General features: G+C 48.8%; 2 protein-coding genes across 3 annotated transcripts in view; one reads left to right on the top strand and one right to left on the bottom strand.

Annotated features, from left to right (window-relative positions):
• Positions 1 to 16,520, bottom strand: part of SART1 (spliceosome associated factor 1, recruiter of U4/U6.U5 tri-snRNP) — a 36,207-nt gene extending 19,687 nt beyond the window's left edge. The window contains exons 1-3 of one of the 2 annotated variants that reach the window (XM_077287493.1): positions 16,385 to 16,520; positions 10,540 to 10,779; positions 8,814 to 8,868 (exon numbers count right to left, since the gene is read on the bottom strand). In XM_077287493.1, coding sequence (XP_077143608.1) covers positions 8,814 to 8,868; positions 10,540 to 10,777 — 293 coding nt within the window. In that variant the 5' untranslated portion in view covers positions 10,778 to 10,779; positions 16,385 to 16,520. The other variant, XM_077287492.1, reaches the window with a different exon arrangement.
• A 1,064-nt stretch (positions 16,521 to 17,584) lies between these two features.
• The window catches only part of LOC143809598 (uncharacterized), a 31,673-nt gene continuing 26,357 nt past the window's right edge, over positions 17,585 to 22,900 (top strand). Inside the window, exon 1 of the mRNA XM_077292643.1 lies at positions 17,585 to 17,658. The gene's annotated coding sequence lies outside the window, so the exon portion shown is untranslated. The remainder of the gene's footprint in view (positions 17,659 to 22,900) is intronic.

The following is a 22,900-nucleotide window of genomic DNA, read 5'->3' as shown; positions in this document are numbered from 1 at the left end:
TCAAAAGCTAGATATCATGCCATGATCCAAAGAAATTCAGGAAGAAATAAGAAACAAAGTAATTGAGCTCTATCGGTCTGGAAAAGGTTATAAAGCCATCTCTAAAGCTTTGGCACTAGAGCACACCACTGTGATAGCCACTATCTACAAATGGCGAAAACATGGAACAGTGGTGAATCTTCCCAGGAGTGGCCGGCCGGCCGACCAAAATTACTCCAAGAGCACAGCGATAACTCATTCAAGAGGTCATAAAAGACCCCATAACATCATCCAAAGAACTGCAGGCCTCACTTGCCTCATTTAAGGTCAGTGTTCATGGTTCCACCATAAGAAAGAGACTGGGCAAAAATGGCCAGCATGTTAGAGTTCCAAGAACAAAACCACTGCTGAGCAAGATGAACATAAAGGCTTTCATCAGTTTTGCAGGAAAACATCTTGATGATCCCTAAGAGAATTTTCTGTGGACTGACGAGACAAAAGTTGAACTTTTTGGAAGATGTATGCCCCGCATTACATCTGGTGTAGAAGTAACACAACATTTCAGAAAAGGAACATCATACCAACAGTAAAATATGGTGGTGGTAGTGTGATGGTCTGGGGCTGTTTTGCTGTTTCAGGACCTGGAAGACTTGCTGTAATAAATGGAAAAATGAATTCAGCAGTCTACCAAAAAATCCTGAAGGAGAATGTCCGACCATCTGTTTGTGATCTGAAGCTGAAGCGCACTGGGGTTATGTAGCACGGAAATGATCCTAATCACACCAGCAAGTCCACCTCTGAATGGCTTAACAGTAACCGCTCATGTCCCCCATGCCCTCCAATCCAGCAGCTTTCTGCTATGTGTGATTAAACTCCCTCCCTAACCAGCCCTGCATAATATAAATTCAGTTAAATAAGTGCTTTAAAAAAGGATTTATAACCTCTGCTTTCCCTATGCTAATGAGGGCTTTGACTAGTCGATGGGGTGTTAGTTGCCTGAGACTAGTCACACGTCTTTGCATGTTATCATGCCTCTGTGGGCGTGATAATATAATTTTCACAAGAGGCATCATCGCCACTCATGTAAAGCTGTGCAGGTGCGGTCCTCATTTTGCCAGTGTCACTGTGTCTCTAAAAACTGGTGTACGCTTCCTGACTTCAGAGGCGCGCACTGCTCAAGTTCAGAAGATGGCTTCCGGTCATGCGCAGTGAGTGCCTCTGAAGCTGGGAAGAATACACCTGGTTCAGAGACACAGTAATGCTGCCGGACTCAGCAGAGCACCAGCGCAGATTTGCATGAGTGAAAAGGCTGACTAGTCTGAGGCAACTAACGACCCATCGACTAGTCAAAACCCTCGTTAGCATAAGGAAAGCAGAGGTTATAAATGCTTTTTCAACACATTTATTTAACTGAATTATGTTATACAGGGCTGGTTAGAGAAGGAGTTTAATCACAAATAGCTGAATGCTGATGAACTGGAGGGCATGGGGGACCTGACAGGTTCCCTTTAAGAAAAACAAAATTAAGACTTTGGAGTGGCCTAGTCAAAGTCCTGACCTTAAGCCGATTGAGACGCTGTGGAATGACGTTAAAAAGGCTGTTCATGCTCGGAAACCTTCCAATGTGGCTGAATTACAAAAATTCTGCAAAGATGAGTGGCCCAAACTTACTAGAGAGTGTTGTAAGAGAAGCATTGCCAGTTATCGCAAACGCTTCATTACAGTTGTTGCTGCCAAGGGTGGCCCAACCAGTTATTAAGTTTAGGGGGCAATCACTTTTTTCACACAGGGCCGTGTAGGTTTGGATTTCTTTTTCTATTAATAATAAAGACTTTCATTTATAAACTGCATTTTGTGATTACTTGTGTTATCTTTGTCTAATATTTAAATTTGTTTAGTGATCTGAAACATTTAAGTGCGAGAAACATGCAAAAGAATAGGAAATCAGGAAGGGGACAAATACTTTTTCACACAACTATATACGTCTCACACTGGTAACGCCGTCTTTGAAATAAGCTCTGGAGGCAGATTCTCAGGGAGATCTAGGTCCTGTTTTTTAAGTGTTCTGAATCTTTAATAGGGGACGATTTATGAAGACAAAATATGGATTTTTGTGTACTCACCGTAAAATCCTTTTCTCCGTGCCACTCATTGGGGGACACAGGACCTGTGGGTGTATGCTGCTGCCACTAGGAGGCTGACATTAAGTAAATACAAAAAGGGTTAGCTCCGCCTCTGCAGTATTCACCCCCCACTGGCTCCAGATAATACCAGTTCGTAGCAAAGCAGTAGGAGATTAACAAGATTTAACCCTAGGAACAACATGTCAGAGACTAAAAAACTTATCATAGGCAACAAGCCAAAACAAGGGTGGGTGCGGTGTCCCCCAATGAGTGGCTTGGAGAAAAGGATTTTACGGTGAGTACACAAAAATCCCTATTTCTCTATCACCACATTGGGGGACACAGGACCGAGGGACGTCCAAAAGCAGTCCCTGGGTGGGAAATAACCCAAGAGTGTAAACTTATGGCACCTGCTGTCTACAGGGGCGATACCGCTGCCTGCAGAATACGCCTACCCAGGCTGGCATATGAAGATGCCCGAGTATGGACATTGTAATGCTTTGAAAAGGTGTGCAGGCTAGACCAGGTCGCAGCTTTGTAAACCTGCTCTGCAGACGCTTGATTCCGAATGGCCCAGGAAGCACCCACCGACCGAGTGGTGTGCCCTGAAGCCCGCAGGGATAGGCTTGCCTCGGACGCGGTAAGCCTCTTGAATAGTCGACCGAATCCATCTGGCGATTGTCGACTTAGAAGCGGCCAGTCCCTTCCAATGTCCCGCCGTGAGCATGAACAGAGCATCCGTCTGTCGAAAAGATGCCGTCCTGGACACGTACTTCCTGAGAGCTTTAAGAAGATCCAGGGAGTGAAGAGCCTTCTCCACGCGGTGCGTTGGAGCAGGGCAAAGGGACGGGAGTACAATATCCTCATTGAGGTGGAAGACACCACCTTTGGGAGGAAAGTAGGGGACGGTCTGAGGACCATCTTGTCCCGGTGGAAAGTAAGGAACGGCGTCCGGCAGGAAAGAGCAGCCAATTCCGAGACTCATCTGATCGAGGTAATAGCGACGAGAAAGGCCACTTTCCATGAAAGGAGAGGTAGAGAGATGTCCTGCAATGGCTCGAAGGGCGATTCCTGCAGGACACCTAGGATCAGATTAAGGTCCCAAGCCTCTAGAGGCGCTTTGCAGGGAGGCACCACGGTAGAGACTCCCTGAAAGAACGTTCTGACCTGAGGTTTAGAAGCAATTTTACGCTGAAAAAGGACTGACAAGGCCGAGACCTGCCCTTTAAGGGAACTCGGCGAAAGCCCCAAGACCAGACAGGATTGGAGGAAAACCAGGATGGTAGGGGTGTTGAAAACCATCAGAGGGCGACCTCTGCTTCTGCACCAATCAAAGAAGATCCTCCAGGTCCGATGGTAGATGCGCGATGACACCTGCTTTTGGGCATTGATCAAGGTGGAAACTACCTCACGGGGAAAACCCGTTTGACTCGGAGCCCAGGATTCAACGGCCATGCTGTCAAACACAGGGCCCCTGAGTTCTGGTGGTACATCGGGCTCCGAGTCAGTAGATCTTGACGATCTGGTAGGCGCCAAGGAATGTCTGCGATGAGCTAGACCAGCTCTGCATACCACGCCCGGCGAGGCCGATCTGGGGCGATGAGAATTACCGAACACCCTCTGCCCTGATCTTTCTGATGACTCTGGGAAGCAGGGGCAGGGGGGTAAAACAGGTAAGGAAGGCAAAACTGACTCCAAGGAAGGACTAGCGCGTCCGCCCCAATTGCTCTGGGATCCCAGGACCAGGCCACAAACTGAGGTACCTTGGCGTTGAACCAGGAAACCATCAAGTCTACTTCCGGAGTACCCCAAAGAAGGCAGATTTGTTGAAGAGACCACTCTCCTGAGGTAAGACCTTGTCGGCTGAGGAAATTCACGGCCCAATTCTCCACTCCTGGAATGGGAACGGCCGATATGACCGAGTGGTTGTGTTCCGGCCAGCGAAGGATGTGCTCCACCTCACGCTTTGCAGCTCTGCTGCGGGTGCCCCCCTGATGATTTATAGAAGCCACAGCCGTGGCATTGTCCGACTGGATACTGGATGGGGTGGCCTGCAAGGAGATGATGGAACCGCTTGAGGGACAGCCGAATCGCACGTATCTCCAGGATATCGATTGGAAGACGAGACTCGTGATGAGTCCAGGTTCCCTGCGCAGTGTGATGACGAAAGACCGCTCCCCAGCCTAGGAGGATGGCGTGGGTAGTGACTACCAGCCAATGGACTGGGAGGAAGGACCTCCCTTGGAGAAGAGAGGATCGGAGCATCCACCATTGGAGTGTCTGCTGACCCAATGGGGAGAGAGAGGACACAGTCGGTCGAGGGAAAAACGGACTCCCGTCCCATGCGTCCAGCAGAGCGTGCCGGAGGTGTAGTTGCGCAAATGGTATCTGGTTGATACTTCCCAGGTAACACTGCCATTGAATGATAGGGGTGTATGTCTATACCAACCAGCCACCGTCATTAGCAACCAATATCGGCTGAGATCTTCCTAGTTATACACCGGTCTGCTCCTTATGTGTTCAGTTTGTTTTTAAATTTCTTTGGGTACTAGCTTTCCCTAGAACAGTATCTGTTTGTATAGACATAGTGGTCCTTTAGCCCATGGGCAGTGGGGCTCACCAGTGGTTGTAGGGTGTATCAGGGCCCCTAGGGTCAGCCATCGTGGAGCGGAGGCGCCAATACGCTCCCCGCTAGGGTGTCAACCTCCGCTGGCAGGCAGGTATCATCTAGGAGTTGGTTCAGGGATTGCTAGCTATATCCCATAGTTTTTAACAGGGTGGAACACGTTTTTTCACGTTTTTGTTTCAGTTTTGTCACTTTGTGGTGGCATGGTTTGCCTCTCATTTTAATAACAAAGATTTTTGGGGGTTTCTATTACTTGATTTTTGTGACTTAAAAAACCCAGTAATCCATTATAAACGTTATATCCTGAGGAAGAAGCACCAACCCTAGGGAGGTGTCCAGGGTCATGCCCAGGAAGGAGATCCGTTGAGCTGGAACAGGAGATGGCTTGTTTAAGTTGATCAACCAGCCCAGCTGAGAAAGAGTATCCAAGGAAATGCGGACGCACTCCTCGCAGGCTCGGAAAGATGGGCCTTTGACCAGTAAGTCGTCTAGGTAGGGAAGGATGACTAGACCCCGAGAACGCAGAATGGCCATGACCGCCGCCATGACCTTTGTGAAAATGTTCCTTTCCGACGGCGAAGTGAAGAAACCTTTGGTGATGGAGGTACGCATCCCGGATGTCGATGGATGCTAAAAATTTGCCGTGTTCCATCGAGGCAATGACGGAACGGAGAGATTCCATCCTGAAAAGACGGACTTTGACAAAACTGTTTAAGAGCTTTAGGTCCAGGATGGGCCTTAGTGTTCCATCCTTTTTGGGGACCATAAACAGATTTGAATAAAAACCGGAGAACCTTTCGTCCTCTGGGACAGGGACAATCACTCCGTCTTGTCGGAGCGACTGGAGGGCCTGGGAAAAAAGCCCAAGCGCGCATACCCGCTCCGGGAAGGCGGGAAGCGAAAAATCGATTTTGTAACCGAAGGACACCAGATCCCTGACCGACTCATCGTGATTGACTGCGAACCAGGCATGACGAAACAAGAGGAGGCGTTTGCCTACTTTGCTGGTGTTGTCCGGACGAGATTGCGAGTCACTTAGAATAAGATGGTTGGGGTTTGGATCCCCTGGACCTAGACTGTGTGGAGCGGCTCCCTCCAGGAATGGTTGGGCCGGTATGAAGCCTGAGGGCTTTTGTCTCTGCCGGCGCGGCGCCCCGAACCAGGGGAACTGGGGAATGCCAAGCGTAAGTTCCACGAAAGGGCCGAAAACGAGCCTGCGGCTGTCGTCGGAATGGTTCCCGGAATCTCTGCTGGGGAAGGGAAGTACTTTTTCCCCTCGTAGCGTCTGAAATCAGTTTGTCCAGCATTTCACCAAATAGACGGCAACTGAGATATGGCGGAGACGTGAGGGACTTTTTAGATACGGAGTCCGCTCGCCAGTTCCTCAGGCATAGCGCTGTCGTAATCGCCACAGCGTTTGAAGCAGTAAGGGCAGAGCAGTTTCGCCGCGTCCAGGGAAGCGTTTACTAAGAAAGTATTCGCCAGCCAAGGAAATTTGATTTGCTAGCTCCACTATGTCAGAAGGGAAGTCACTGTTCTGTAAGGCCTTATCTTTGGCTACCCAGGTAGCAGCGAATGTCCATTGTTTGCGGAGATCAGGAGAAAAAGGATATTTGGACTCCAGAGATTTCTGACCCTGGAAGCGTTTGTCTGGACGCACCCTATGTCGCTGGACTATTGGAAGTTCGGGTGATTGACAAAAACCCTGTGAGTACGTTTGGTCCTTTTGAAAAACACCGAATTATCCGTACTGAAGGTCCTCATCAACCTGACTGGTTGACAGCCTCAATGAGACTATTTATAGTGCTCTGATAACCTGGGGACTCCATGATCTAGAGGCCCATCAGACTCAGGATCAGATTCCTGGTCGGAAGAGGTGCCTGGGGAGCGAGAGCGGGAAGCGGAGCCAACGGACGCCGAGGCAACAGAGGCCTGGGGGACGAGCTACGGATGCGCTTCCCAGATGGCCGCCTGTGCTTAGAATGAGAGCGCCCCCTGCAGGCTGAAGATTCTGCAGCCGTAGGGGAAAATTCCTGAATAGGCGGATTAGTGGTCCTACTCCTGGTTGGACCCTGGAGGGACTCGATAGCTTTAGTCAAAGAAGCCATAGATTGCGAAAGTGCCAAAGCCCACTCAGGAGGACTGGTCACTGCGGGCTCGTTTGCGGCGGGGGGCTCCGGAGCGCATTTAGGGTCACAAACATTACAGAGCGGAGCAGTATGCAAGCTTGGCAGCGCAGCCTGACAGGAGGAGCAAGAAGTGAAGAACACTGTATGTGTTTTGTGTATAGGAAGAGACATGTTGTCTGTTCACCTCCGTGCAGGGCTGTGGGGCACCTGTGCAGCTAGTAAAGCGGAGCACTGTGCAGGAGTATGAGGGCTTGTGTCAGCGTGCGGCACGCCTACCCAGGTCCTGTATCGGGGAGAAAAGGTGGCATTGAGGCTCCTCGTTGTCCAAGATGGCCGCCGAGAGTTTGTGGGGGCGCTTCTTGCAGTGTGCGAGAAGCGCTGAACCGGTGGGAGGGCCTTCGCGCGTGACACGCGCTGTGGGCGGAACGCGGCCTAGCTGAGGCCGAAGCCGGGGACTAAATTAGCGATGCCCGGCCGCAAGATGCGGCTGAGCCCGCGGTGCGCTCGGGAGCCCCCCCACCCCTGCCAGACTCACCGCGTATGGTTCTCTTCAGGCGAGGTATGAGGGGAGGTGCAGTCAACCTCGATCCGCCGCCCTCTTGATGAGGAGGTGGAGAGGGACTGGGAAGCTCCTTGCAGCACCGCTGTTCTTCACTGGTGAAGCAGAGGGAGGGCGGCCGGACTGTGCTCATGGGAAGGTGGCCTCTATGTATCCTAAGGGTTTGCTACCCTAGGATTTCACAGGGCTAGTCCACGGCCGAACATCCCACGTCGCAGGAGAAGGTACGGGGAGTAAACTCGCCGTGTTCGCCTGTTGGTGTTTCGGGGGAGATCGGCCCCCTTAAAAGGGTCCGTCACCCCCTTCATCCTCTTGCGCAAAGTTAAAAATAAAAATAAGAATGTCTGGAAAAAAATAGACGCAGTGTGCCTCCTACGGACACTAAGCAAGAACTGGTATTATCCGGAGCCAGTGGGCGGTGTATACTGCAGAGGAGGAGCTAACCCTTTTTGTATTTACTTAGTGTCAGCCTCCTAGTGGCCTCAGCATACACCCACGGTCCTGTGTCCCCCAATGTGGCGATGGAGAAACCTTTCTTAATTAAAGCTAGCTCTGCCATGACCTCATCAATGTGTGTCTGACGTCCCTAACCCCCGGTGATCAGCATTTTAAAAAAAACAAAAAAAAACGAATGCTTCCTTTCCAATCATTATTGTGGAAATATTTAAAGGTTTCCTCCAGGTTCTCTATTTTCCTCCCACACTCCAAAGTGATACTGACTGGGAACCTAGATTGTGAGCCCCAATAGGGACAGTGCCGATAATGTCTGTAAAGCGCTGTGGAATTCATGATGCATTGCCCCTGAGCTTGATTGACAGCACTGGCATTTTCACAGCGAGCGCTCCCTTAATCTCAAATCCCTCTTCCTGCTCACTGACTCTGGAGGATCCCAGTGGTGTGCTGTGTCAGTGTGGGCATACGCTGATCTCTGGTATTCTGTGAGCGCTGCTCATGACACCCGAAAGTGAGCGGCTTCATAGAGGAGCCAGCGATCAGAATGTGCCGGCACCTAAGCTGTGAGTGTGCTGCTGCGCTCCTACAGATGTCAGTGTACAAGTGCAGAAACTAGGACTTCAGGTCTCTGAGCGCTCGCTGTGAGAAAGTGAATGAGGTTAATCAAGATCAGGAAGAGTGCTGCATATACAATTGTGAGGCCACAGCGGTCACCAAGCCATTGGCATGCCAAGGTAGCGCCATAACACCCTCATGCTCAAAGATTATAAGGATTCTTCTGCGACCAGATAACTAAGATATATGATACTGGTATGATTTTTATAGGGTATAAGTCACCTATATAGTGAGAGTTTAATATTTCAATATATATGACTGAGTTTATCACATGAGATTGTGAAGTAATGATCACAATTGTATAGAATAATACGGACACACAAACTTACTTTGTTTCCTCAATGCTCAAAGATGAATCCCCGCCTGAAGACTTTGGAGCGACACCTGTACATTAGGAAATTATAGGTGGTCAGTCTCTGACTTATTACTGAATGCTAGTGAAAGCATAATACATTAAATTAACCCCTGCATCACTGGGCGATTATTCAGTCTTGCCGCTCCTCTTTAGAAGCAAAACTTCACTGTAACATAGGATGTACTGAAAAACGGGAAGGGGAATATTTTAAGTGTGGTGAAATCCTAAAAAAAAAAGAAAAAGCAGTTCCACCATTGTTTTTTGGATTTTTATTTTCATGGCACTCATTGCTCAGTAAAAAATAACCTGACAGCATAATTCTTCACATCAGTACGATTAGAGCAATGACAAACTTGTAGTTCTTTTTTTTGGGTTGTGAAAGAAATTTGCAAAAAAAAAGATTTAAATTGAGTTAATGACTTTTATTTTTCCATCAATGGAGATGCGTGAGGGCTTGATTTTTGCATGACGAGTCAAAGTTTTTATTTATACCAATTTTAAACCCAGAAAAAAAAAAATCCCAAAACAATTTTAGCATTTTAATACTTTTATATAGATAAGACTTTTACGGACGTGGTCGTGGCAAATAAGTTATTTTTTTAAATATTTTTTTTTCTTACATTTTAGTTCCCTTTAGGGGCTTTAACCTACAATTATCAGATTGCCTAGATTATATGCTGCAATACCAAAGTGTTACAGTTATAGCAAAAATCACAGTCTATAGCTGAGCTTCAAGGGAGTACCAAGATGGCAGCGACAAGGGCCTTCAGCAGGCACACAGCTGCCACAAAACCCATCACTGCCCTGCAACTGAACCATGAATGCCGACAGGAGGGGGGTAGCGAGAGCTCTGGGCCGTGGTCCATTTAACAGCCTCTGTCTGAAACGGACAGCAGTATCTAAATAGTTAACAGTCGCAGCCAAAGTTGAGGTGTTAGACACAGATGACCATTATGTAATATAGTCAGAATGTATCATGTATTGCTCCTGAAGACCCTTCACATTTGCGGCCCCATCCCAAGACCATTAATTCATGTCCTAATGCAAAAGGGTTTTACAGATGAGGCAATACTAAATCTGTGTCCGCCTCCGTATGACACTAAGCTGAAATGAATAGCTTGGCTGTCAATAGACGGGTGTAGCCTGCTGAGGACCACAACATTTTTTCGTAACTGTAATATTTAGCGGCAGCGGCGTACACCCATGGTCTCCTGTGTCCCCCAATAAAGTGGCCGGGAAACTTTTATTTACTTTATTTTTAAATTATCTTTTAGTCTTCTTGGAGAACTTAAACCTACAAATTGTTTTTTTTTTCTAAGACTAAACCAAATAAAAAAATAAATAAAGGGAAACATTGGAGACTTGTCTTATTTCCTGCTAGATTCAATTCTGGTATTTAAAAAAAAAAAAAAGCATGGTTGGGTGCTAACAGAGTAACTTCGGCATGCTCAAATAATAATATGTTGGAGACCGCACAGCAGCATGTCTTGTCGCTGTTTGACAGTCGCAACACATGCAGGGATTACCTAACAAACAGACAATCCCTCCATGTGGTGCAGCTGTTGATCAGCGACGAGACATGCAGTCGTGGGGGCTGAAACATATTTTTCGAGCACACCGAAGACACTGTTAGAACCCGAGCATGCTCACATAACACCTTATCCGATCGCGTTCGCTCATCACTACTAAATAGTACTCGCCTTGCTCATAATCAGGGTCCAATTTCTCCTTTTTTATCTTGCGGGATTCTGTACTTGTCCTGGATCTTCCATCCCTCTCCCGAGGTTTCTCCCTCTCTCTTGATCTTTTGCGCCTCTCTCGTTCTCGCTCCTTGTGCTTGTGTTTCTTGTGCTCTCTGTGGCGGTCTTCACTTCCACCAGCTCCATAGGAGACATCGCGATCTCGCTCTTTCTCCTTATGTTTCTTAGATGAACCCATTACTATAAAAAGACAGAAAACATGTTTATATCTGGATATTGTACCCTGTAAGTGCTAATAACATTCACTTCACCAGTATCCAATACAATGGAGAAGCTTCAGAATTGGATGGAGACAAACGTGAGCAAGTGTGGCCACATCTTTACCAATTCTCCATCTGCACATGGTGGCTTATCAAGCGGGAGAGGAGAGGACCGCCATTCACCAGATAGAAGGATCATTGCTTAGCGTTCACCACCCTGTGTCTAAACTCAGTCCCAAACTAAAATTTTGGTGACATCAATATAAAGTCAGTGAGAATTTAGCAACAGACCTGAACTGACATGTTAGACTGAGATTTATGCATGGAGAAGCTGCAGATACCATGAATAAGGCTAGGACTACAAGGAACTCTTGGCCACCCAACATTAAAGCACTGTGCTTTTCACCATTTCAGGCCTTTATTAGCACGTCACAGTAACAAAGCTCTAGGCTGGATGGGGAAATCACATGAAGTCAGGTGAAAGCTGACAGCTAGGATCGTGTGACCGCGACCTACAGCAGGAATGGGGCAAGATACATAAATGTATTTAGAAAAATAATCCTTTTCCCACAGTAAGGAGGGAAATGAGGAAAAGTAGAGCACAATGTCTTTAACATCGTAATTCTTTGTATTACCAGTCACAACTAATAATCATAAGAGTGGTCATTCAGAAATCCATTACTAGTTAATGATGTAGCAGTGTAACTCCGAGCCTTAAGTATGCAGCTTTGTCTATGGATAACTTATCCATCTCTACCAAGTGGTTTATATACACTAGTTAGGGATCCAGAAATATAGGTTTATGGTTCCCTCCATAGCCAGAAATGCTGAATTCTATGTATTAAGCTCCAAGCCACTTATACTAAAGTGCATGTAGAAGGTTCACGCCAAGGACAAGCTACATAACAAAGCCATTAGCTGCCGGGCATGGGACGAGCTCACCCCATACACCCGCTTCCAACTTGTGCCGTTCATGAATCAATGCAGACCTGAGAAGCCAAACCCCGAACAATCAAAGTGACAACATCTCCTATCACTTCACTAACATGAAATACGTCTACTGAAAATAAGTCAAGAGTTACAACTATTGATGTGCTCAAGTTTATGCTGTGGTATATGAGGGATATTGACTCCCGTTGTTAGAGAAAAAAGAATATATATACACGAATAAGACGTGGCAGATGTCTAGGCAGCTCATCACAGACTTGTGTCAGCATATCCTGGGATAATGACTCAACTCCTTTCAGTAACGAGTCGACCCAGGTTGATTCACCAGCGTTCCGCAGGCCTCCAATATCACCAGATTAAACAGCCTGTGACATTTTTCTGTAGGGTTGCATCAAAGGCTCAGTGTATCTGCTCCCGCCTCTTACCAGCTACAGATTCTGGACAAGAGACAGCGCATCACTTAAACAGTGGAGTCCATACTCCCGGATATGCTGGCAAGTATCTGGACAAAACTGGACGAAAACCGACAAAACTGCAGTGTCACCAATGAAGAGCACTGAGAACATAGGTAGTGTAGAGCGAAAACGTGCTCAATATTAATACTAACTTTAATTACATTTACTTATATTAATTGTATCACTTAATAATGAGCAAAATTAAAAGTATTCGGACATCACCTATGGACAGCGTGAGCCCCCACACACAGCCCCCAGAAGTACAGCGTGAGCCCCCACACACAGCCCCCAGATGTACAGCGTGAGCTCACGCTGTACCTCTGGAGGCTGTGTGTGGGGCTCACGCTGTACCTCTGGAGGCTGTGTGTGGGGCTCACGCTGTACCTCTGGAGGCTGTGTGTGGGGCTCACGCTGTACCTCTGGAGGCTGTGTGTGGGGCTCACGCTGTACCTCTGGAGGCTGTGTGTGGGGCTCACGCTGTACCTCTGGAGGCTGTGTGTGGGGCTCACGCTGTACCTCTGGAGGCTGTGTGTGGGGCTCACGATGTACCTCTGGAGGCTGTGTGTGGGGCTCACGATGTACCTCTGGAGGCTGTGTGTGGGGCTCACGCTGTACCTCTGGAGGCTGTGTGTGGGGCTCACGCTGTACCTCTGGAGGCTGTGTGTGGGGCTCACGCTGTACCTCTGGAGGCTGTGTGTGGGGCTCACGCTGTACCTCTGGAGGCTGTGTGTGGGGCTCACGCTGTACCTCTGGAGGCTGTGTGTGGGGCTCACGCTGTACCTCTGGAGGCTGTGTGTGGGGCTCACGCTGTACCTCTGGAGGCTGTGTGTGGGGCTCACGCTGTACCTCTGGAGGCTGTGTGTGGGGCTCACGCTGTACCTCTGGAGGCTGTGTGTGGGGCTCACGCTGTACCTCTGGAGGCTGTGTGTGGGGCTCACGCTGTACCTCTGGAGGCTGTGTGTGGGGCTCACGCTGTGATATACAGATATACAGCGTGAGCCCCACACAGCCGCCAGATATACAGCGTGAGCCCCACACAGCCGCCAGATATACAGCGTGAGCCCCACACAGCCGCCAGATATACAGCGTGAGCCCCACACAGCCGCCAGATATACAGCGTGAGCCCCACACAGCCGCCAGATATACAGCGTGAGCCCCACACAGCCGCCAGATATACAGCGTGAGCCCCACACAGCCGCCAGATATACAGCGTGAGCCCCACACAGCCGCCAGATATACAGCGTGAGCCCCACACAGCCGCCAGATATACAGCGTGAGCCCCACACAGCCGCCAGATATACAGCGTGAGCCCCACACAGCCGCCAGATATACAGCGTGAGCCCCACACAGCCGCCAGATATACAGCGTGAGCCCCACACAGCCGCCAGATATACAGCGTGAGCCCCACACAGCCGCCAGATATACAGCGTGAGCCCCACACAGCCGCCAGATATACAGCGTGAGCCCCACACAGCCGCCAGATATACAGCGTGAGCCCCACACAGCCGCCAGATATACAGCGTGAGCCCCACACAGCCGCCAGATATACAGCGTGAGCCCCACACAGCCGCCAGATATACAGCGTGAGCCCCACACAGCCTCCAGATATAAAGCGTGAGCCCCACACAGCCGCCAGATATACAGCGTGAGCCCCACACAGCCGCCAGATATACAGCGTGAGCCCCACACAGCCGCCAGATATACAGCGTGAGCCCCACACAGCCGCCAGATATACAGCGTGAGCCCCACACAGCCGCCAGATATACAGCGTGAGCCCCACACAGCCGCCAGATATACAGCGTGAGCCCCACACAGCCGCCAGATATACAGCGTGAGCCCCACACAGCCGCCAGATATACAGCGTGAGCCCCACACAGCCGCCAGATATACAGCGTGAGCCCCACACAGCCGCCAGATATACAGCGTGAGCCCCACACAGCCGCCAGATATACAGCGTGAGCCCCACACAGCCGCCAGATATACAGCGTGAGCCCCACACAGCCGCCAGATATACAGCGTGAGCCCCACACAGCCGCCAGATATACAGCGTGAGCCCCACACAGCCGCCAGATATACAGCGTGAGCCCCACACAGCCGCCAGATATACAGCGTGAGCCCCACACAGCCGCCAGATATACAGCGTGAGCCCCACACAGCCGCCAGATATACAGCGTGAGCCCCACACAGCCGCCAGATATACAGCGTGAGCCCCACACAGCCGCCAGATATACAGCGTGAGCCCCACACAGCCGCCAGATATACAGCGTGAGCCCCACACAGCCGCCAGATATACAGCGTGAGCCCCACACAGCCGCCAGATATACAGCGTGAGCCCCACACAGCCGCCAGATATACAGCGTGAGCCCCACACAGCCGCCAGATATACAGCGTGAGCCCCACACAGCCGCCAGATATACAGCGTGAGCCCCACACAGCCGCCAGATATACAGCGTGAGCCCCACACAGCCGCCAGATATACAGCGTGAGCCCCACACAGCCGCCAGATATACAGCGTGAGCCCCACACAGCCGCCAGATATACAGCGTGAGCCCCACACAGCCGCCAGATATACAGCGTGAGCCCCACACAGCCGCCAGATATACAGCGTGAGCCCCACACAGCCGCCAGATATACAGCGTGAGCCCCACACAGCCGCCAGATATACAGCGTGAGCCCCACACAGCCGCCAGATATACAGCGTGAGCCCCACACAGCCGCCAGATATACAGCGTGAGCCCCACACAGCCGCCAGATATACAGCGTGAGCCCCACACAGCCGCCAGATATACAGCGTGAGCCCCACACAGCCGCCAGATATACAGCGTGAGCCCCACACAGCCGCCAGATATACAGCGTGAGCCCCACACAGCCGCCAGATATACAGCGTGAGCCCCACACAGCCGCCAGATATACAGCGTGAGCCCCACACAGCCGCCAGATATACAGCGTGAGCCCCACACAGCCGCCAGATATACAGCGTGAGCCCCACACAGCCTCCAGATATACAGCGTGAGCCCCACACAGCCGCCAGATATACAGCGTGAGCCCCACACAGCCGCCAGATATACAGCGTGAGCCCCACACAGCCGCCAGATATACAGCGTGAGCCCCACACAGCCGCCAGATATACAGCGTGAGCCCCACACAGCCGCCAGATATACAGCGTGAGCCCCACACAGCCGCCAGATATACAGCGTGAGCCCCACACAGCCGCCAGATATACAGCGTGAGCCCCACACAGCCGCCAGATATACAGCGTGAGCCCCACACAGCCGCCAGATATACAGCGTGAGCCCCACACAGCCTCCAGATATAAAGCGTGAGCCCCACACAGCCTCCAGATATAAAGCGTGAGCCCCACACAGCCGCCAGATATACAGCGTGAGCCCCACACAGCCGCCAGATATACAGCGTGAGCCCCACACAGCCGCCAGATATACAGCGTGAGACCCACATAGCCTCCTATATGCATGCAAGTATCTCATGTACATTACAAAAAAAAAAAAAAAAAACACGCCACACACCTCCATACTCCCGGTGCTCTGCTCCTGTGCACCAAGTTTCAGCAGCACTCACATTCCGCAGCCCTTTACAGACATCAAGTTCATAGGGAATAAGCGACACTATTCCGTGCAGTCACTTCTAGGCGGACATACCAGAGGAGCAACCAGCGAAGCCACACAGGGGCCAGGAGGTAAGGGGGCGATTAACTGCCTCCAAAGCAGGTGGAATTGTGCATTCTGATGAGCTATTGGACGGCACGGGGCTCTTATACTGTTCTAGCACAGGGGCCCACCCTATGTCTGCTCCTGGAACGGTCGGTACGCAGATGGCACTGACAGTGTGCACACAGACGTACGAACCAAACCTATGCAGAAAGCAAGGGTCACTCACTACTCGCTGTTAGTTATGAAAGCTCACAGACTACGCCATGATGGCGGTCACCACAGATCACTCTGGATGGGAACCCACAAGACAGTAAGGGGCACCAGTCACAAACCGTCCTCCCCTGTACACACCAGACCCTGGGGAAAGGCACAGGGACGTCACACCCACCGGGCACAGGGGGGCCGTACACATAGCGGTAGGTAACAGACGGGGACAACATGTATACAAGAGGCGTAACCCGCCCACAGCACTACACAACCGGAATCACCGCGCCCCCGCTCCACAACGCCTTACCGACAGTCACAGTCTTAACAGCAGCGTCCTGGTTCCGTTTTACAAGATGGCAACCGCAGGAGTCGCGCTGGTGACGTCACCCCAGCAACCGGCGCATGAGGAAATGCGTCACGCGTCACCTGAGCGCAGAGAGGCATGACTTCCGGGTCGTCCTCCCTGTTCCCATGGTTACAATAGTCACCAAACCTTTGTATCTGTAGAATAATTAGCCTTATAGATATTTAATATATTATTATATCTATAGATAAGTCTACCCAGATACAAAGACTGTGTCTAAACGTGGGTATTTCTGTATAGACGTGAAATAAAAAAAAAAAAACTATATAAAAATTTAAATCACCCCCCCATTAAAAATAAAGAAAAAAACCTATTTGGTATCACCACATTCATAAAAGTCCGCTCTATCAAAACATAAAAGGAAGTGCGATCGGTAAACACCACAGTCATGAAATAAAATGAATTTTTGTCGGTCACCATTTGTCTCCGAAATAAAATCCATTAAAAAAATCATTAAAGCACAATATCTACCTCAAATTAGTATTGATAAAACCTTCAGCTCGTCACGCAAAAAACAAGACCTGACACAGCTCCATCGACAGAAAGATGAAAATGTTAGGGCTCACGGAAAATGGCGACACGGACCCCCAATGTTTTTTTTTTTTTTAAAGCTTCTATCATTTATTTTCTCCAGTTAAATTAAAAAAATCTATACAGTTTGGTATCTCCGTAATCAGAGTGGTCTGGAGAATCATGATTCAGAGTCATTTTTACCACAGAATGTACGCCGTGAGAACAGAACTAAAAAAAATAAATGGCAGAATTGCGTTTTTTTTCTTGACGATTTCACTGCACTTTTGTCTTTTAGTACGTTATACGGTAAAACGAATGGCGTCATTCAAAACTACAACCCATCCTGCAAAAACAAGGCCATCAGGATTGTGCACTTAAAAATGCAGTAGCTTTTTTTATATGTGCAAATTTTTCAGGCTCCACATAGAAACATACAGAGAGAAAATGCACCAAGACCGCACAGCTTTTTAGATGCATCGTGGGCAGGAGATTTCATAAAATCACATTCACTTTGGATACTTAGGTCGTATTCATGAAAGGAGGAAGACGGGGCTGCAGGTGGCTGCATCATGCTGGGTCTATAACTGCTGAGGCGGCTGTGTCCCATGTTGCCCTGGGGAAAGAATAGGGGACAGGACAGGCCTCATGACCCGGGGAGAGGTGTGACTAAGCCAGGCAGTAAGGAGAAAGCGCACGAAGAAACAGTGAGTTTCCCATCGGCGGTGAAGGCAGAGGCAGGCGTGTGGAGCGCTCTGCAGTATGAGAAATAGCGCGGGGCAGAACTGTGGCAGAGCTTTCGCGTACGGGCCACTGAGCCAGTGAGAGCTCTGAGTGCCCAGCGCCTGGCTAAGCAGAGTGCAGCGCTTGTGCGGAGGAGCGGTGCGGCTGCACAGGTTGCAATAATGTTATGATCACCCCTGGCTCTGGCCCTGGATAATCAAAAAGCCGGAGACGCTGTAAGTTAATAGATTTGCAGATCTCCTGTCTAGCAGCCAGGTAGCACTGACCTGGACGCTGGACGAGAGTCCCGTGAATTGATCCGCTCATCTCTTGTCCCAACCGTCCTGGATACAGTGGACAGTCATGGATTTGTGTCAACTACCTGCAGTCTTGGGCTTCTGCTGAATAATGTCCATTTTTCAATCCTTTCCATAACTACACGTTTCCTTCTTGGCATTGGAATTTGTATATTTAGAAGTGCATTTGCCTGTTCTATTGATTTATACAAAATTTGTTGTTGACGTATACGTCCCTGCAGCGCCCCAGAGTCCTGGTTGTTGCAGTACTGTTGCTCCGCCACTAAGGGGAGTGATGGTACGTCTGATGGCACTGAAGGAGTTCATCTGACCAGGTATCACAGACACCTATACACTTCACAGTCTGGCCTCCAGGGGGAGCAAAGGGCACTATGCATTAGGCCACTCCTCACAATCTGGTAAAACTGGGGGTTAGATAGAAAGTTAGAACAGAAAGCTGACTGGGTTGGAACCAAGCAACATCCTATGGCAGAGGGTGTTGCAGGGGAAGATTCAGGGGGGTCCCTGTCAGGGGTGGGATCCTGACAGAGGCCTAGCGAACAGGAAAGAATGTTACGGGACCGCGCCTGCACTTCATTGCGGCGGTATCTCAGGAAAGGACAAGAAGCGAGGTTTATTGTGAAGAGTGAGAAACGAGATCATAGCAACAAGGAGAAAACACCAGTGGGAGTCATGCTGAAAGATCGAGGCAAAATCCTACTGAGGCACGTAGCCAGTGGCCGGAAACGCCGAGGAAGTATTGGCTCCAAGCATTACTTCAAACCAACGGCAGGACAGTCAGTTATAGGCGGGCTGTCTCACCTAAATCACCTAAGCAGACATAGGGGGCAATTGTGGGAGAGGGGCATCACTAGGGTCCCGGAAGAACTCCAGGCCTACCCGTCATACGGGTGCGTCCTATCCATATCATCTGGGGGACGAAGAAGAAGAATAATAGAATAGTTGTGTGAGAAGAGAACATCAGAGAAAGACAAGAGAAAGAGACCATCAGAGAGAGAGCGAGAGAGAGAGAGAGGGAGAACAACAGAAAGAGAGAGAACATCAGAACAGACACAACAGTTGTGAGGACTATCCCGTGAGCTCAGCAGGGAAGTACTACAACACACAGGCGCTAGAAGGAAGGCACAGATTTCCACCTGCAAAGGGAATTCTGGAGGTGCCATCGGACCGGCCGGTCTCAGACAGCCCTGTTAACCGTACTCTGGATTGAGGATCCTGAAGCCTTCAGTAAAGAGGTAAAGAGACTGCAACCTTGTGTCCTCGTTACTCATCGCGACCTGCACCACACACCACCATCCTTAACTTTCATTGGACGCCCCTTAGCAGGGTCACGGACCAGGTCTAGCCACCGTGACAACCCCAGAACTGAGACAGAGAGACCCGGTACTGGGTGCCCCTCGGCCCTGCGACAGTGGGGGCGCTCCATCCCTATTATGGTCCCACGTGCGGCAGCATCCTAAGGAAGGACACGAAGAGAATTGTATTGTAGCGGGTGAGAAACGAAGTCATAGCACAAGGAGAGAAAAACAGAAGGAGTTCTGCCCTGTAAAAGGCTGCCTCCTTCTGAGGCGCATAAGCCGGTGGCCAGAACACCGAGGGAGCAATCGTCTCCAAGCCTTGCTCCAAAGGCCGGCAGGACAGTCAATTCCTCGTTGGCTGCCCAACCAAATACCCAGGAGGCACGGTGGAAACTTGTGGGGGCTGGGGCATCTCTAGGGTCCCTGTAAAAAGCCTCATGCCACCAGTCATACAGGTTTGTCCTATCCACACCAACTGGGGGACAGAGAGGAAGACATAACATCTAGAACATCTACAACAGTTGTGAGGACCTTACCGAGAAGCTCAGCAGGGAGGTACTACAACACACAGGCGCTAGAGGAAGGCTACTGATTTCCACCTGGATAAGGGGACTCTGCATTTGCCTTCAGACCGGCCGGACTCTGCCTACCCTGTGGTCTGTACCCTGGACTGTGGATGCTGAAGCCTCCAGTAAAGGTAAAGAGACTGCAACCTTGTGTCCTTGTTATTCACTGCGCCTTACATCATCCACCATCACCCTCTACACTTTTGGGAAGCCCTGGGGATACACTTCACCTGTGGGAAGGTATACCATCTAGCTGCCATTACATCACCCCAGCGGACCCCTAAGCAGCGTCTGTCACCCTGACCGAATACCACAGGTGGCGTCACGAACAATTCCCCTTTAAAGACCTTTCCCCTTAAGCACTATTCCTTTTATTGGACGTCCCTCAAAGGGCCACAGACCGGGTCGGGCCACCATGACATCCCCTGAGCTGAAGGACCCAGTGCCGAGTACCCCATTGCCCTTACGTGGGGGCGATCCATTCGCATATTCTACATTTATATAAACATATTCTTCCCAAAACAGTGCAACAGCAGTCATGTAACATCTGATCTTTATAAAAAAAATATATAAAGTTGCTGTGTAGCCACAACCTTATACAGCTAGACCGTGCTAGACCATCAGTGCTTGTTGTGCACATCCAGATCTTATGAGGATTCTGCCATTTATAATGTTTTAATCTTGAAGAATAAAGGAATTATTTTAAGGAGCTGGAACACCTACCTATGTATGTTGCTGATTCACGTGAGCTGGCTAGGGCGTTCAGCTCAAACTTTTTTTCTTATACATTTAGCCGCAGCCTTAACCTTCATAGATAATTCCGCATATACACATGCATTATGCAGTCTCCAAACTTAGAAGCTGTGATACAGCAACTGATGAGAAATAGTTTGGTGGTTTGGTGGTAGCCCAGTGGTGAGTTTCGGCCCTTTTTGTGCATGTAACCCCTGACCATAGTCTCAATGATTGCATCCCTAAAATATGTATACAGTGTCAATTTTAGGACGTGATCATACATCGAAGTCAAACATCAGAAAAAACCTTTCTGATACCTGATTCTGATACCTGACTCTGATATCTGACTCTGATACCTGACTCTGATACTCAGGTATCAGAGTCAGGTATCAGAGTCAGATATCAGAGTTGGGTATCAGACTCAGGTATCAAAGTCAGGTATCAGAATCAGTTATCAGACTCAAGTATCAGAATCAGTTGTTTTATATCTCCACCAGCAGTAATCAGTGCATAGTATAGTGCCCAGGAATCTGTAGGATTCCAGTGCTAGTACATATTTCAAGCAATATCTGGCCTAAACCTAAATTCGTAACATTCCAGTGCCAAAGAAGTAAAGCAGTTTTTAGCCTAAGCCAAGAATGATATAATGCTGTTTCGCAAATACGTCTCGAGCTTCTAACTTTGTTTCCAGTGATGAAACAAAAATTTTTGCTATCACTCAAAATATCACGTGTAACACTGAAGGAGTAATTCTCCTATGACTCTCCTCCAGTGTTCCTCCACACTATACAATGTGCCCACTTGAGAAAATTATTATACTGTAGGTCTAACCTCAAGATCACTGAAGACTCGAGTATGTGAACACGTGAGGGATATCAAAAATGCCAAGGAAGTACGGTACATGATATCTTTGCACTCAAGCGAATACCAAGACATTTTAAGTTGACTCATAATTGTAATGCTAATCTACTTCGGGTGGTAGGAGCTGATAAGGTCTATATTGACAAGTGGGGTGGAAACTGGAGGAGAAACTTAGCTCAGTTGGAAACCAGAAATAGCTTTACCTCCTTATACTGACTAAGGCTACTTTCACACATCAGTTTTTTGCCGTCAGGCTCAATCCGTCGAATTTTGAAAAAAACGGATCTTTCCAAATTGTGAAAAACTGATGCGACGGATCAGTTTTTTCGCCGGATCTGACTAGCAGGTCCGGAGCGAGAGAGACCCCAGAATGGAAAACACATGCTTAATTTAAAAAACGGAATCCGTCGCCGGATTCCATCATTTGACGGATCCGATGCCATAGGGTTCCATTATAGTAAACAACGGACGGCGACAGATCCATCGCTGTTCTTTTTTTGACGGACACAAAAAACATTACTATGTCCGTTTTCTCCGGCCGCCGGAAAAAACAATTTTCCCAACTTTTGTCGGATCCGTTTTTTACAAAATTCTCCAGATTGTGCCTGACGGCAAAAAACTGATGTGTGAAAGCAGCGTAATTCTTGTATGTCTCCACACTCTGTCCAGTGTGCCACATATTAACTTTATAAGCACTAAGCACTTTAATGCACAGCACTTTATCATTCTAGGTTTAGGCTAAAAACTGCTTTATTTACTTGCACTGGAATGTTACTGGTTTAGGCAAGATATTGGTTGAACTATGTACTGGCACTGGACTCCCACAGATTCCTGTGCACTATACTATGCACTGGTTACTGCTGGTGGAGATATAAAACCACTTGGAATTATTTTTTTATATATGTATTTTTTCTATAAGTGTTGTGTCTAATTTTACTCTAGCCTATGGGCATCTTAATCATTAAGAATCATGTCTCTATAGTAATGAGCTATCATGTTAAAAAAAAATAGGTGGTAACATATCCTGAAAGTGTGGTTTTCTGCACTTGTTTTCCCCCATTTTTTATTGTTTTTAAATGTATTTGTTAATAATGTTGAAATATTTACTTCCTAAGTAGCAATAGCTTTCGTTTGTATATAGGTTTAATAAATGTAACATATGATTGTTGAAGTGAATGGAAGCTAAATTGCGCTGCTCGAGATTGTCCACTGCTCTGTGTGCTTCTGGCCGCACATAAATGATTTGAGGGAGAGACAAGTTTTTGGACCTCCCACCAGACTGATATTGATGACCTATTCCAGGGTCATAATCAGTGGTGTCACTAGAGTTCTAGAGGCAAAATTATTAACTGGGGCCCCAACCAGCATGTTGGTCAGATCTAGGAACATTGTAATAATGTCCTCCATCCTGGTCCCTATCATGTAATAATGTCACCCATCATGTAATAA

This window comes from Ranitomeya variabilis, chromosome 2, assembly GCF_051348905.1.
Source record: "Ranitomeya variabilis isolate aRanVar5 chromosome 2, aRanVar5.hap1, whole genome shotgun sequence".
In the NCBI taxonomy this organism is placed as follows: domain Eukaryota; kingdom Metazoa; phylum Chordata; class Amphibia; order Anura; family Dendrobatidae; genus Ranitomeya; species Ranitomeya variabilis.
The sequence above is the reverse complement of the archived record's forward strand: the minus strand, read 5'-3'. Positions and strand labels throughout refer to the sequence as shown.